We start from the raw sequence: 16,059 nt of genomic DNA on the forward strand, positions 1-16,059 counted from the left end.
CTATAACCTATGAAACTAAAAAACTAATTTCTATGAGAATTTGTATTAAACTAAATCTATGATATAAAAGAAAACAAAAAACTGTGGATTTACTGGGTCTTCACAAAACTTTGCATTTTGTGTCAAAATTGATGCATTTTACTCCATATAACGTACCTGGTACTGGGAGGTGTTTCTGTTTCACTTTCCTGCCTAAATTTGTGGTATTACATTGAAATTTGGTGTGAGTTTGTTTAGGGGAGATTTTACTATGTCCTTTATCAGACATGTCTAGACATTTATGCAGAATTTTTTTTTAACTCATTTATTTATTTATTTATTTATTTTTTTTTAAAAAAACTTACTTGTATCTTTCATTTTTCAAAACTGGTTTTGGGTAGTCGGACACTCATTAGCGTTACTGCTACTGAGTGCTGATTGGATTTACAAGCTGAGCAACTCCTTGGATGAGTAAAGCAGTTTGCGGTCATTGACAGAATTAATGCACGTAAGGCACTGTTAGACACTTCTAAAACTTCAGTTTAGAAGTGCTCAAAAAAGTATAACAGCAACTTTAAAATATTTTTTTTAAATGTGCACATTTGTGTATAAAAATTATTAAGCATTTACAAGATGATATTGACAGGCAATTCTCCTCAGCAGAACTTCTCTGACCATATCCAACACTTGTTAATATCTGGGACCTGTTTGGCGTTTTAGTGTCATTTAGTTAAACTGTCTTGGAACTTACCATAATATTAGCCAAAATATTATATAGTACTTTGGAGTTTGCATTTCACACACATCTGGTTGAAACCTAGAACTTAGGAGACTGTACAGCCTAACAAAACTGTTTGTATATGGGCCTGATACAGATATGCAGGAAACATGTTACTGACATAGCAGGGCGCACTTGATGTACTGGTTGGCAGATACAATCTTCCAATATTAAGGTGCATGGATTTCTGGGTTTTTTGGTATTGTTCATTTGTCTAAAATTGGCCTGTTTTATCAGTTACTGGAATTTAAAGCTCCTTAAAAAAATTTATATTGGTGACAATTTTCATATCATGCGTTATGAGTATAAATCTCAAGTAATTTCAACAGGTAAAAAAATTGCACTGTGACAGTTAACTGCAGTTCCAATAAAGTGTTAACCTTAATATCAGAGATCTAGCTGGTGTTTGTTGAAACATCAACAACTTTCCAAACTGATTTAAGAAGTCACTAAAGTGGGGGCTGGGTAAACAGTACTCTTCTATGCCCAGACTAAAGTGCCTTTTAGCCCGGGAACATGTGGCATAGATTCAAATGTTAAACATAAGCAGTGCCACGCTGATTAGCAACAACCTTTTCTTGCAGTATATTACCCGAGCAAAGAGGAAGACAAATGCACCCATTCCACCGATTTTATGCAGGCAGCTGTGGAGGCCAAAGGGCTGGGAGGCCTGCAGGCTCCTAAGTGAAGATGGTTCAAGCATGAAGCTCTGGACCTCTTTAGCACTGAACGGCCTTTGGGATGCTACAGTTATCTTGGTCTGGCCCTTCAGACGGATGACTGGTTCATAAATGGTGTAGACAGATGGGCTACTGGGAGAGTAGACAACTGCTAGACTCTCCTGGAAGAGAAAATAAAAGAGAGATACAGAGAAAGAAGGAGAGATTCCAACAACATTAAAGGAATACTGAAACATTTTTCAAGCTAATGTCTATCTGTTGCATGTATATCATAATGCCAATTACCTTGCACAACAATTTCGCTTTCATGAGCTTAGACAAGCTGACATTGGGAAATAAATGTTTCAAATACGTGATGATATAGTTACACTGGAGGTCTATTTGGATGAGAAAGACATACCACACTAATTTAGCAGGATATATACTAAAATCCATTGTTTGACTCACATGCTTTTCGTATGGAAGCCTGTTAAGGGACAAAAAAAGGCTGCACAGTAAACTGCATACTACAGCACTAAATAGTGTTAAAGAAATAGTGCACCACCATTAAAAGTGTCATTAGTGTACTGTATAAAGTTAATTAAAGTTTAAATGTGTTTGACACAAGTCTGATTAAAGTTTGATTAAAGTTGTGTTTTATAAAATGTGTTTTATATGGTTCTATGTAGAACTTTTTTAAAAAGGGTTCTATATAGCACCAAAAAGGGTTCTCTTATTGTTACAGGATTGACATCTTTTTGGCGCTGTATAGAACCCTTTTCAAAAAGGTTCTATATAGAACCATCTACAGCAGGTGTTCTTAACCTTTTCCACCCCAAGGCCCACCTGTTTATTACTATAAAGCATTAGTGGTCCACAGAAAAACTAAAATCAATTTATTTTTTAAATATTTTTAAAACTGTTTTCTTTTTTGTATTTTCCTCTTCTTCTTCTTTTTTATTCTTACACTGAAAACCTCTGAATTAGAGCCTGAGAAAGATCAGATCATCCATTTCACATCAATCACAGAAATCAAAATTTGCAGTTATGTTGAAAAACATAACATGTTAAAAAAGAAAACCATATGTTTGCAACGATGTCAGAAAAAGAGCAAATGAAAAAAGGTAGATGCAGATGTGGACAGTGATTTGGAGCTGCAGTCCATTGCGTTTTCACTGAAAACACTCTTGTGGCTCCCACAGGAGTCACTGTTTGGCTTCTGGATTACTGTCGCCCCAATCTTCAATAGCAATAAACCTTACTTGATATCTGCTTTTTTGTCATTAGTTTATCAAAGAGCACAACTACTCAGGTCGCTAATGCTCGGCCAGAAATCAAACACATCTTTTTGCTATTATTTTGAGGCGGATATAGCAGGCTTGATTCTAGCTGACGGGCTGCTAGAAGAAGCGAAAAGCCAACTCTATTGACAAATGCCCTCGTCTGATCATAAAATGTGTTCCGTACAGGGTTCGGTTGGAAGCGACCAAGACCTGCGGGTTTTGCTGTTTAATGCAGACCCGAACATGGGTGGAGTGTTCACTCATGTCAACACAGAGTGAACTAAAGAAAAAAGTTTGATAAGTCTGCACTGAACAAGGTAGGAAAAACCGCCCTGAGAAACTTCTCCTTCTCTTGCAAACTGTCTGCAGTGGGCACCCGCAGCTGTGTTGTCTCAAACTGATGACATTTAATTAGCCTGCGACTGTGAGGTTTTCATTTATACATCTCAATTGGCCCACTACGAACTGCTGCCTCCCCCTGAGTACAAGCACGCGGACCACTAGAGGGTGCTTCATGGCCCACAGGTTGAGAAACACTGATCTATAGCACATTCTCCATCAATCTAAAGAACTCTTTAACAATGCAAAGAACCCTTTCATCATGCAAATGGTTCTTTGAATGTTCATGGTTCTATATAGAACCACTTTCTTTACTAAAGAACCATTTAAGAACCATCATTTTAAATGTGGTTTGGGACACACCCGAAACATTTTTTTTTATCCTTCTCTGATTCTGGTCCAAACTGTAAACCATTAGGCTCACATCATTTATTTTCTCAAGATTTTGCTTTATGAAATGTAACATACTAAACAGACCAGACCAGCCCACAGTCAATATTTAACTAAGGGAAAATTAAAAATACTATAAATAAGATGGAGGAGATATGTATATATCCGTACTGTCACACAGTCCTTCAGCACGTACATACGCAGGTCTGACTATAGCGTATAATATATAACTTCTATAAACAGATTACAGAATTATATGAATATTTGCAGAAATGTAAAATCTGTACAGTTGTGCAAATAGCATTATGTTACAGATGAGTTATACTGTAATAGAGCATAGAGCATAGTTTAAGTGTAAAGGGGTTCATTGTGGTTAATGAGTGCTCTAGCTCTGGGGAAAAATTGTTAGCATGTCTGGTTGTGCTGGTTTTGATGACCCTCAATATTCGACTAGAGGGAAGTGGCTGAAAGACGGTAAAAGAGATGTCCAGGATGAGATGGGTCAGCTGTTATTTTGCTGATGCGTTTCTTTACCCTTCTGTTTTAGATGTCCTGAAGCGTTGGGAGGCTACATCCAATGATTCCCTCTGCTGTCCTGATTATGCACTGTTTTGAGTTTGGCTCTTTCTTGTGAGGTGGAGGAAACAAAGTAGATGCTTATGGATGACGCAAGGATGCACTTGATGATCACTGTTAAGTAGAGGTCTGCGCAGGACTGTTTTTTCTCCCACGAGATTTCATCCTGCTCCCGCAGAAAATCAGAATCATTTCTCTGCTTCCACCCGCAACCAAAACGATTTGACCCGCTCCCACCCGCGCACATCCAATATCTGACGCAGTCTAATCACAAACACATCATCCTCTGCTGAAATTGCTGGGCAGCTGTGGCTGTCAGATTGAAGGCTCCACCCTCTCTCTATCGCCTGATTGACACATGCTGTCTCTGCGTGGTGTTAGTGATGTGGCAGTGCGAGCGCTACAGCATGAACGCGCTGATTGATGTTAATTTCGTCTTGAATTACATAAAATCGCCTTTTAACGTTTTTATACGGTCTTTTGTTTAATTTTCAGTGATATGCATGCTATATATGCATGCTTCTGCCCGCTCTCGCCTGAAGGGATCTAATTTCCGCCCAATCCCGCAAGCAACAATTAGTTAACAATTAGCAATTAGTCCAGCGCCGCAAGATATTGTGTCGGGTCCCGCGGGAGTGCTTTTTAAGCTCACCACGATCTCTACAGTTGTTTGTGTGTTTAGCAGCAGGTAGCTGCTGCTGGACTAGGAGACCGCCTGCCTTTCTGTGAGCACACTTATCCCTGTTGGCTATGAAGCCCACCACAGTGATGTCAGCTGCTTCCTTAGAGACACAGTCATTGGTATAGAAATTGAAGAGAAGAAGTGACAGCACACAACCTTGACAGAGTTGGCAGTCGTACAGGAGAAGGGGAGTTTTTCACCTTGTAGTCAGTAAAACCTTATAGGCCTTTCCAGACTGAAGTTGGGTCGTTACCAGCAACGTGGCTTTTCAGCCAGTATTTCTTCTTCGCTGCCTTAATCCCTTTCTCCTGCTTGTGTTTGCCCTCTTTGCAGAGAATTGTGCACCCTCTCTTAAATGATGCCTTCTTTCCCTCCAAGCTGTCTGAGTTCAGCTAAAAAACAATGGTTTATTGTTGCTGTTTTCTCCCATGCTGTAGTTGAAACAGTCCAGTTTGCAGATTCAAAGCAGCCCTGTATCTTTTAATTTCTCCACTGGTCCACTTCACTGGTGTGACAACAGACTTTTTGGTTTTGAGTTTCTGCCTGCATGTTGGGATGAAGTGAACAAGACTGTAGTTGGAATGCCCAAAAGATGCGTGCATGATGGTACGATAGACATTTATTTTAACAGTGGTGTAGCAATGATCCTATATGTTTCCTTCTCCTGTGGGACAAGTGACATACTGTCTGTACTTGAGCGTTTCTTTCGTTAAATTTCCGCTCCGGAAAAAGCGTCCAGAATGAAACAAGAAAACTCTTACTGTATCTGTTTACAGTTAATGAAAATGATGAGTGCATGATTTTAACAGTACAATGATGTATTTACACCAGCACTCACTGACACAGAAGGAGATTCTCTCCCCCTTGGTTTTACCAGAGAGCTCTGTGTCTCTGTCCACTCTGTGCAGCTGGAAGTCAGGTAGGTGCATCGTGCTGGGGTTGGGGTCAGCTCAGAAAGCCGGGCCTCAGTAAAGCAGAGGGACAGATGCGTTGAAAAGTCCTTGTTGGTTTTGTTTAGCAGAAGAGGTCCTTCCAATTGACTAAAGAGGAGTAAAGACGGTAAAGGCATACAAATTCCACATCATCTCAGCCTTATGAGCATGCTGGCCCTTCTGCCTCTCCATCGCTTCCTCGGCAGGTTGAGCAGCCAGTGAGGATTTCCAAAAAGTTTGAAGGTTTTTGAACAAAGTCCATAATAATATCAAGAGAAACATTGTCCCTGAAAGTCAGCTGTTGCCTGCTCCAACTGACTGAGTTTGACATACAATAGACAACACAAACAAAAACAAGCATAAAATATACGAGGCTCTCGCCATAGCTGCCATCACTGCTCTTTAACAAAGTGTGATTATTTAGACATAATGTTATTTTGAGAAAACAAGATATTAGTTTGACATAATAAATAAGTGGTTGAAACAATTATTAACAAGTAGCTTTAGTAATGCAGTGATTGCAGAGCAAAAGTTTCACAATAGTTTGGGAAAGAAAACGGTCAAATTATAATTTAGATAAAGCTGCTTTTAATACACTTTGATAAATGTAAAATATACCCACAGTATTAAGAAATACCCATTCAAAATATTGTTTTGCTAAAAATACTTGGTCTTTCATCAAATTAAGGATAATATAATGTGGCGGGCATTCACAATGTCTAAATTGACAATAAGTGAATGTATCATAAACTCTCTTTTCTCTATCTGTCAGAAACAACAATGGCACACATTAACACCACAAATAAGACAAGCTTTTCACAGATATTAAACCGTGAACAGTCAGTATTTACTATCAGCCTTAGTAAATTAGAATAAGTGCTTCATTATAACAATCTCACCCTCTGAGAGGAAAACTCCTATAAACGCATATATAATAAGACAAAAGCAGAAGAGAGCAGCAACTGGCCCTTTCATGTTATAGGCCCTAAAGAGCCATTGCTCTTTTTAGTAAATCGTGAAAGCCACTTTTTAATGGCAAAACAAGGTTTGTGATAATGCAAAGTGTTTGAAAATCTGCCCCTAACATGTTAAAACAAATATGTCCCAGTTCCTCTTCTCAAACACACACCTTTTACATAGTGGAATATATTAAATTCTCAAAAGCAAACACCATAATATGTATGTAAGAAAATCCCAATTACACAACAAAAGAAAGGGAAGAAAGAAAATTAAGTACAACCATAATGAACACGATCAATATACAGCTACAAGTTTATGCTTTAATGCTTCAGGTGAAAGGGAGACACTGAAAAATTGTTTCAAGCTTGCACATAAAAATCAGTAGTTTTATCCTTATGTGCAATTAATTAAAATTATGCAAATATGGATTTAGAAACATCCACGCTTGTCCTCCTTGTTTAGCATACGACTTGCCTGCACTCACCCTGGTCATATGCACAACCTGATTTACACAGTCAGCTTAAACAGGTAAAGCACACATGCAAAAAACATTTAAAACTGAAAGCACAGATAATATACATATATATATATTATAATATAATTAGATTACTGTAATGCTTTACTTTGTACTGCGTTACGCAAAACACCGGTAATGTGTACTGATACAAGAACTGCTGTTACATCAATTTCTGAAATGAGCAAGTCACTAAGGTTTCCAAATTATGTCTTTATTCAGCCTGGTACTGTTACTTGTCAAATACGCATAGACTGAATTATGCTACTTTAGTTCAAATGCATTTTATCACTAGTCGGAACCATTTATTTCTGTACTTACAACCTGTCTACAATGTATATGCTTTGCAACCTCTCAAACTGGTACAGTGACACAAATGCACTAAAGCTTGAAAACTTGTTGTATCTGTGCACTTAAGCTTCTCTGAGCTCATGAGGTCACATCCTAAGTTGTAATCCTAATGTAGTTCAGACTTACAATAAGAAGCGATGTGTCTACTTCAGAATTCCTCATCAGCAGGTCCCGAATCTGCTCACATTGAAGACTTTCCTGAGTAATGTACTTGGACAATGTCCCGCTGGGTTTGCCATACTTGCATGGCATGATGGAAGTGAGGTCGGGGCCACTTGCGTACAGGTAAAAGGCTTCCTCAGTGTTGATTCTAGAGCCTAAAATAACCAAAAATAATAATAAACCAATAAACAACAAAAAAACATTTTATCACCAAAATAGCAGAAAGGCTCTTATAACTGTGGAAAACACTTCTTTTGGTCAATGCGCTACTATGAAACAGCTGATATTACTTCAGTAATTATGTATCAGTTACATGATCCATCATAACACAATATACTAATGGTCTGTTAACTCATCTGTATCACATAAGCAAAAACAGCATTTGGAAGGCTTATGCTGTATTCTTAAAGTGCCTTTGTAAAATAAAAAAAAGACATCAATGCACCATATTTCAGTGAAGGTTTGTTGATTTTATGACTAATTTGTCTATTATTAGCATCATTAAAATATTTATCTGTTATTAACATTGCTAAATGTTAGGGTCGAAAATAACAGATAATAAATAACTGATGTGAATGTAAAGGGTAAATTCACCCTCCACATGCATTATACCATTTCCAAGGTTAGGAATGACCACACTGGGGCCATTTAAAAGCATATCCATCAAAAGTTTATCAACAACGGGCAGCCATTCTCTTAAGTAGATTCCCCCTGAGGAGGGAATGTGACTCCTTCACATCAGCAACCACCAACCAACCAAATCAAAAAAGGGAAAAGCCATCAACCCAAAAATAGTCGAGCACGGAAAGGAACATTACACAATACCAAACCAGCAGCACTAACCCTACGTTCACACTGGCAGCGACTTTTGGCCTCTTGTCGCACAAAACGCTGGTTGCTCATTGCCTGTGAGTGTTTCTGAACTCGAGTGGACCGTTGGTTGCCATGGTTTCACTGACGCCAAGCACAAATCAGAGGCGTGCCCGCTAAAATAAAAATCCTGGTGAGAAATCTCTTGTGTGCTTATTTTTATTTAATCCCTGTGTCCATGCAGTCAGATTGTGACTTTACTGTCTATTTGCGACAAATGCACCACCAGCATTCCATCTGTGGTAGGTATTAGCACCTCAAAGCCAAAAAAAAAACATGTAACAAAGAAAAATCTAAATTCAACTACACCAAACTGCGTAGCACAGAGTGATATGGTCAGACACATATATTAGCTGACAAAATGCAAATCTGTAAGCCAGTCAACAATCAAAATGTAACATTTCATACATTTCTGTCATTCTTGCTGCACATTTTTGTTTCTTGCTCTTTCTCTCTCTATCTCTCTATTTCTTTCTTTCCATCTAGCTCTATCGATCTACACTGTCTCCGAAACTATCCAGACAACCCTAATTAGTGACTTCAGCAACTTTAAGGTGCACCCATTGCTGACAGAGATGTTCAATTGTGTATACACAGCTTGTACAATCTCCATAGAAAAGACTGCCAATAGAATGGGATTCTCTAGAGCAGCTGCATATCAGTGTAAAGTCACTATGCCCAATGCCAAGCATCAGGTAGATGCATAAAGCCGCCAACATTGGGCTGGAAACTGTTCGCTGGAGAACCATCCAATGCAGGAGAGGTGTTTGTGATACAGAACTAGTTAATAGAGGCTGTTTGTCTATCACTGATGTAATCAGAGATCTGAACAGAGAGGCATGGTTGAGGTTGTGGAGCTGGATGTGAGACAGGGCGGTCCTACCATTAAACAGGAAAAGGGTGCCGATCTCCAAGCGTTGATTCGCAGGCCGAGGCAGCTCTTCCGAGGGGGATAAACAATGGCCCAGCATACAGAACGTCTTGTTACTCTCAGATGACAGACTGGACTTCCTGGGGAGGGTGTAGTCTAACGAGACCTCACACTTCCTGGTGGAGGCACAGATAGAGTTTGCTGTAACCTACTGCAGTTTACTGTTAGTGTTACACAAACATCAGTTACACTGAATCAACCTGATTGGAGCAACAGATAATAAAATGCATTTCACACTAAAAACCCTGTTTAATGACAAGACTATGAGCAAAAGCTGTGAAACATGGGAAATTCAAATCTACAGTACACTGAGCTCTTAGCTTGACCTGTGCAATAGGACTGAGCGACAGAGCAATACATCATCATCACACAAATTTAGATGGTTAAAATAAAGATTCCAAAGTAAAGAAAAAAAATAATACAAGAAAATGTTTAAAATATTAAAGAAATACACAACAATAAAAACATTTTATGAAATAAGAAATAATAAAACAATAACAGGAAAAAATAAAATAAAGTAAGAATATATAAAAATAAGATGTCAAATAGAAAAATAAAGATAAAAACAACAAAATAAATAAAATGTTAAACTAAAACAGTTACAAACAGAACTAAAATAATTTGAAAGTAAAAATAAATTTTAAAAACCCTAGGAGAAACGAGCAAGTCAAGCTTTAGACTACCCTGTACCTTGTTCCAGCTCACCATAGCTAAAGGCAGTTTTACCCAGCTCCATAAAAACCTGGGGAACTTCAAGTGAAATAAAATCATCTGAGCGGGTTTTGTAACGTGTATCCTTTACAGTGAGCATGTAGGTAATATACTCTGGCATCGGACCGACGAGAGCCTTATAGATAAGCAGTAACCAGTGTTTCCCTTCTTACAGATAGAGAGGACCATACCACCCTCTCATATAACATGCAGTGATGAGTCCTGCATGAATCTCCAGTAATGAATCTCAGAGCAGAGTGATAAAGAGGGTCCAAAACTTTCAGAGTGCTCGCTGAGGCATTTCTGTACAGCACATTACTGTAATCAAGAACAAACAGGAAAGTTGCCTCCCCAATGGTTTTCCTGCAGTGCATACGGAAACAAGATGTGTGTCTGTAAAAGAATCTCCTCCTGCCTCAGTTTATTTGTAAGTTTACTGACGTGAGTTTTAAAATCAAGTTTCTCATCATGCCAGATGCCAAGGTACTTATACTTATTTACTCTTTCAATAGTGGATCCATGTAAAGTTAAAACATTTAAAATGTTATTTTTTAATATGAGCAGGTCTGGAAAACAGCATATAGTTTCAGTACAGTACAAAATTGTGTCATCAGCATACAGATGTACTTTACATTCTTTCACTGTGGAAACAATATCATTAAAATAAATTGAAAATAACACCGGGCCTAAAACTGAACCCTGAGGAACCCCTTTAGTGAAGAAGACCAGTATCACAGCTTCCCAGGGCAACACGCTGTCGTCTACCAGAGAGGTAGTTCTGAAACCATTTAACAGCGTTATGGTCAAAGCCGATGCTGTATAATCTTTCTAGCAGCAGTAGATGATCAATAGTATCAAAAGCTTTGGAGAAGTCAACAAAGAGAGCAGCACACTGCATCTTTCTGTCGCAAGCAGTAATAAGATCATCTAAAACCAATGTAGCAGCTGTAATGGTGTTATGTCTTTTCCTAAAACCAAACTGCTGTGTGCTCAAAATACTGTTTAAATCAGATACATCTCCACCTTTATGCAATGGGGTTACATTGGCTTTTTTCAGACACTGGAGACTATACCTGACGAAATCGAGAGGTTATAAATAAATATGAGCAACATGCTCTGAAATGATTGGGGTGGCAATTTTAAGAAAAAGGGATGCAGTTTATCCTTGTCTGTTGATCTTCTAGGGTTGATGGTAAAAAGTGCTTTTGTGACCACACTGAAGGAAAAGGGGTGCAGGGTAAAACAGGCACTATCGCTTACAGTATCTTTGCACTCAGTAACATTTAGAGGCAGTATTACCGACATTCTTTCAAATATGTGACTGCCAGCAGCAAAGTGTTTGTTGTTGCACAAATTTCTTCTTGGTCAGTCAAGTTCTGTATCAACATTCTGAAGTTCAGAAGTGTAGTGAATATTACTAAGTGCAAGATCATGTAAAAAGGCCTACTCATTAAAATATTCAAAATTTCTCCTGATCACTATTCTAGAAGCAGACTTTTGGGCAATGATCACTAAAACCTAGATCAAAGACTCCTGATGCTGTAATTCAGTATACAGTATACAGTAATACAGTGATGACATCAAGAACTGTAGTAGTGAAACATGACTTGAAATACACTGCTACACCACCACCTCTTGAATCTCTGTCACATCTGTACAAACTACAGTTATAGCCAAGATTCTGTAATCACCACGATATCTGGATATCAGTCTGTAAAATCAGAACCTTAAGTTGGTCTAGTCATTCTTGCTGTAGGAGGCGTCTAATATTTAAATGAATTAAGCTTAGACCACTTCTGTTTTTTTAACATGTTGGCATCTTGAGGTTCAGATTCTGAGACCCGTGGAGCTGAATGTGATCTGAGAGGTGATGGTGAAGGCTTTATATAGATGAGATTATCTATGTTAACTGTAGGAGCATTTCTGAAATATCTACTACTATTCTTCTTTTGGATGCCAATCACAGGAATGCTAAAACAGTCATTACTGGAGTCCAGTAGTCAGTTCGTATAAAAAACAGAGTAAAAAATTTTGTCCCCTAAACTTTTGAACCCAAGCTGCTTGGATGAATTCCATCTTTCCAGTAAAAGGAAGGACAATTCCAGAAGAGGTTAAAATTATCTATAAAAGCCATGCTGGTGAAGAGAGTTTATTTGCAATCAGCTGTGGAGGTTTAAAAGGGGGCTTAACCCTCCTGCGCCCTTTCCTAAAGGGTGGAATTTGGCCAGAGATAAAAACAGTTTTGTCATAGTTTTAAGAAGTGTAAAAACATGTAAAGTCGTGTTTTAGCAGTTCTGTGCTCTGATCTCTTATGTCATTACAGCCAACATGAATAACTACTTTCGAAAATGATACTTATCTAGGAGGCTGGGGAGCTGCAGTGTGATGTCAGAGACCTTGGCACCTGAGAGGGATTGGGTGACTGCTGAACAGTGTTTAATATTTCTCACGATGGAGTCACCTACAACCAAGCTGGACTGAGGGCGAGTTGCTCTGTCAGAATGGTCTCGTGGGGTGGAGGGGCAAATTGGCCACGTACTGAATCCCAGCGTGTGTAAGTGGGTGATTTCGTAATAAATATTATTTTCGATTAGAGTGAACAGTAAACAATCGTACTGATAAATACTTTTTGTACTGTTCGCCGCCGATTGGGTGAATACAGCTGCCGTACAAACCTTTTTTGAACGTTTTTGCTTTCCGTAGTTCCTGTTTTGCCTACCGTTGTTATCTGCTCAGTGAATGCGCGTGTCTGAGGACCTGATTTGTCAAAGGGAACGTGAATTTGAGGAGGAACTGAATCGGATATAACACCGGCAGTAGCCTGCGGCGGTGGCGGGGTCGCACGGTGCTCGCTGAAATCCAGCGAGGAGGCCTGCTCGCTCTCTGATGTGCTTGCTGTCGCTCGTTCTCTACAATGAAATATCGTTGATGATCGACAAGTAAGCTGATGATGAAAGGACTAATTTACCTTTTAACAGTTTGACAAAAATGTTAAATAATATGTGCACAACGTTTTGTTCACTTCTACTGTTAAAACAATCGATTATTATTATTATAGAATTATACGATAGTTAGTTCCAGCCATGCAAGCTGAATGGTTTAGAAGCGTTCTAACCGTGCTGATATTTTGCAATTACATCACAGGTTTTTCACAAACATTGCTCACTCCGCTAAGATGCCGCTGCTAAGCAATGATTTTGACAGCTGTAGGAGACGCTCAAGCCATTTGAAAGTTTTTACTTCTTACTTTGCGCACAAACAGAAAATGGATACTTTTAAGATTACATTTGACCTACAGCCGATCTGGTCAGACTCTGAAGATGAGACTACACTAAATTCCCAAACTGTCATTACCACTGAGCAAGCTTTTCAGTCAGCCGCTGCGACAGAAGAAAACCTAAACAACCTAGAATTAGCCAGACATGAACCGAATGCCATTCGCCAAACGTGTAGTCTCATCTTCAGAGTCTGACCAAATTGGACTGAGACATAAAACTGCCGCAATAAAAAACAAAAAAAGCTTGCTCAGTGGTAATGACAGTTTCGGAATTTAGTGTAAGGAGCTGGGGAATAAACTGCTGGCTGTGCAGCGAGTGAGCGAAGCTCTTTGCTGTGACGTAGCAACAAGCTGCTTGTTAAGGAACTATAATTTGGCGCAAGGAATTGCTGACATTAAAACATATTAAATGACACGTTCATGGCCCAATTTATTAACTTCTTACTTTATTTATTTAACTGTTGTACAAAAGCAATAGAACACTCAAGGTCGTGTGTTATCGCGTATAACATCACGGCTGTGTTGATCTACGGCACTCGCCGATGTTATTTCGCGATAACACACTCTCTCTCATGTTCTATTGCTTAAATAACATCACGGCTGTGATTTGGTCGCAGGCACGAGCCAAAGGCTGATGTTATTCGCGATAACACACGACCTCGAGTGTTCTATTGCTTTTATACAACAGTTAAATAAATAAATAAATAAATTGGGCCGTGAATGTGGCATTTAATGTTTTAATGTTCGCAATTCCTTCTGCCAAATTATAGTTCCTTAACAAGCAGCTTGTTGTTATGTCACAGTAGCAAACTCCACTCACTCGCTGCACAGCCAGCAGTTCGTTCTCCAGCTCCTTACACTAAATTCCGAAACTGTCATGACCACCGAGCAAGCTTTTCAGTCAGCAGCTGTGTCAGAAGAACATCTAAACAACTTGGAATTAGCTAGAAATGAACCGAATACCATGCGCCAAACATGCAGTTTCATATTCAGAGTCTGACCAAATCAGACTGAGACATAAAACTGCCGCAATATCAAGTGTAGCTCAGTTTTGTCAATTTTTGCTAGATCAATATTAATGTTGTTTTGTTTCAGCCAGTCTGTAAAGCATTTTACAGCCGATTTTGTTTGGCGAATGCTATTCGGTTAATTTCTGGCTAATTCCAGGTTGTTTACAAGGTTATGTTCTTCTGTCATAGCTACCAACTGAAAAGCTTGCTCAGTGGTAATGAGTTTTGGAATTTAGTGTTTTCATCCTCAGAGTCTAACCAAATCAGCTGTAGGTCAAATGTAAATCTTAAAAGTATCCATTTTCTGTTTGTGTGCAAAGTAAAAAGTAAAAATGTTTAAATGGCTTGAGCGTCTCCAACAGCTGTCAAAGTTGTTGCTTAGCAACGGCGTCTCAGCGGAGTGATACAGTGTTTGTGGAAAAAAAACGTGCTGTTATGGCAAAATAGAAATTAGAACACTTCTCAACCAATCAGCTTGCGTGGCCGGAACTAGCTGTTGTATAATAGGGGGTATTAATAAGAATTCTGGTTACAGCAGAGTATATTTCCCACTGTGTGCAGAGTGCAGAGTTCGAGGTACTTTCCATATAGAATAAAGTGTCCTGATGGTTCAGATGAGAGAAATTATAAAAATATGATTTATGTTTTCCACACAGGGACCATTTCAGGTATTTTTTCAAAACAAGCCTTAAAACATATAACTTTGATTTGCAGCACATCAACTCAAAACATCAACATTTATAATTCAGAAACATAGCAAGTGAGGGTCAACATTTTCCACTGAATTAAAATCATATAATGTCTATCAACTGCATAAAATGTAGGGGTAGGCAAAGTGAGACGACATTATCGCAGTTTTCTGAATATATTGTGGATATTGTCTATACTGCTAAAACACTTAACAACTGTATCTATCAAAAAGAATTTGATCAATTATAGAGAACCTATACACAACAAGCAGTATTTATAAACTGCATAAACCACATAGCAACAAGTAGTTGATTGAAAGCCTGATATTATGCCACTTTCATGTTTTTTTTTTTTTGCAAACATAAAACAATTTTAAAATCATCACTGCATTAATAGCTTTTTTTATGTGGTTTCTCTAGTGTTACTTATGTCGTTATACAGTACCAGTACTGTTTTTCTTGTTTTTACTGTCTTTCACATTTCACAATAAACATGAAGCTATCAAAACTATGAAGCAATATATACAGAATCATGCAGAGACAAATCAATCAATAAAAATAAATTAAACTGTTTTCAATTTTAGATTCTTTTAGAAATTAGTCCACCCCTTCACCTTGATTCAGTGTTAACATGTTCTTGGCATTCTCTAAAGCGAGAAAATTCCATGACCAAAACATTCTGTGCGATCCTTTGAGATACTAAATAGATATAATAGCACTTTGCTTTACTGATCACCAAAATCAACTAATGTGTGCAACGTAATAGCTGACTTACTTAATGCCACATGCCCAAAGCACCAGATGGCCATGGATGTTCTTCTTGCCCTCAGGTTGTTGTGTGTAGGTAAAAGCCAAGTGCTGCCACAGGCCTGCGGTCAGAACTCCTTCACCAGACTCGGTCTGGGCCAGAAGACCAGCCTTCATCTCATCATTGGGATCAATGCAGATCCTTGAGCCACATATCCA

The 16,059-nt window shown here is 38.6% G+C and overlaps 1 protein-coding gene across 12 annotated transcripts in view; it reads right to left on the bottom strand.

The window, feature by feature from the left end:
- Window positions 1-16,059, bottom strand: part of lyst (lysosomal trafficking regulator) — a 156,973-nt gene that overhangs the window by 75,159 nt on the left and 65,755 nt on the right. For all 12 annotated transcript variants that reach the window (XM_036574727.1, XM_036574718.1, XM_036574726.1 and 9 more), the window contains 4 exons: window positions 15,869-16,042; window positions 9,359-9,522; window positions 7,570-7,760; window positions 1,350-1,598 (listed from right to left, as the gene is read on the bottom strand). In XM_036574727.1, the coding sequence (XP_036430620.1) occupies window positions 1,350-1,598; window positions 7,570-7,760; window positions 9,359-9,522; window positions 15,869-16,042 (778 nt within the window). The remainder of the gene's footprint in view (window positions 1-1,349; window positions 1,599-7,569; window positions 7,761-9,358; window positions 9,523-15,868; window positions 16,043-16,059) is intronic.

Source organism: Colossoma macropomum, unplaced genomic scaffold, assembly GCF_904425465.1.
Source record: "Colossoma macropomum unplaced genomic scaffold, Colossoma_macropomum, whole genome shotgun sequence".
In the NCBI taxonomy this organism is placed as follows: Eukaryota; Metazoa; Chordata; class Actinopteri; order Characiformes; family Serrasalmidae; genus Colossoma; species Colossoma macropomum.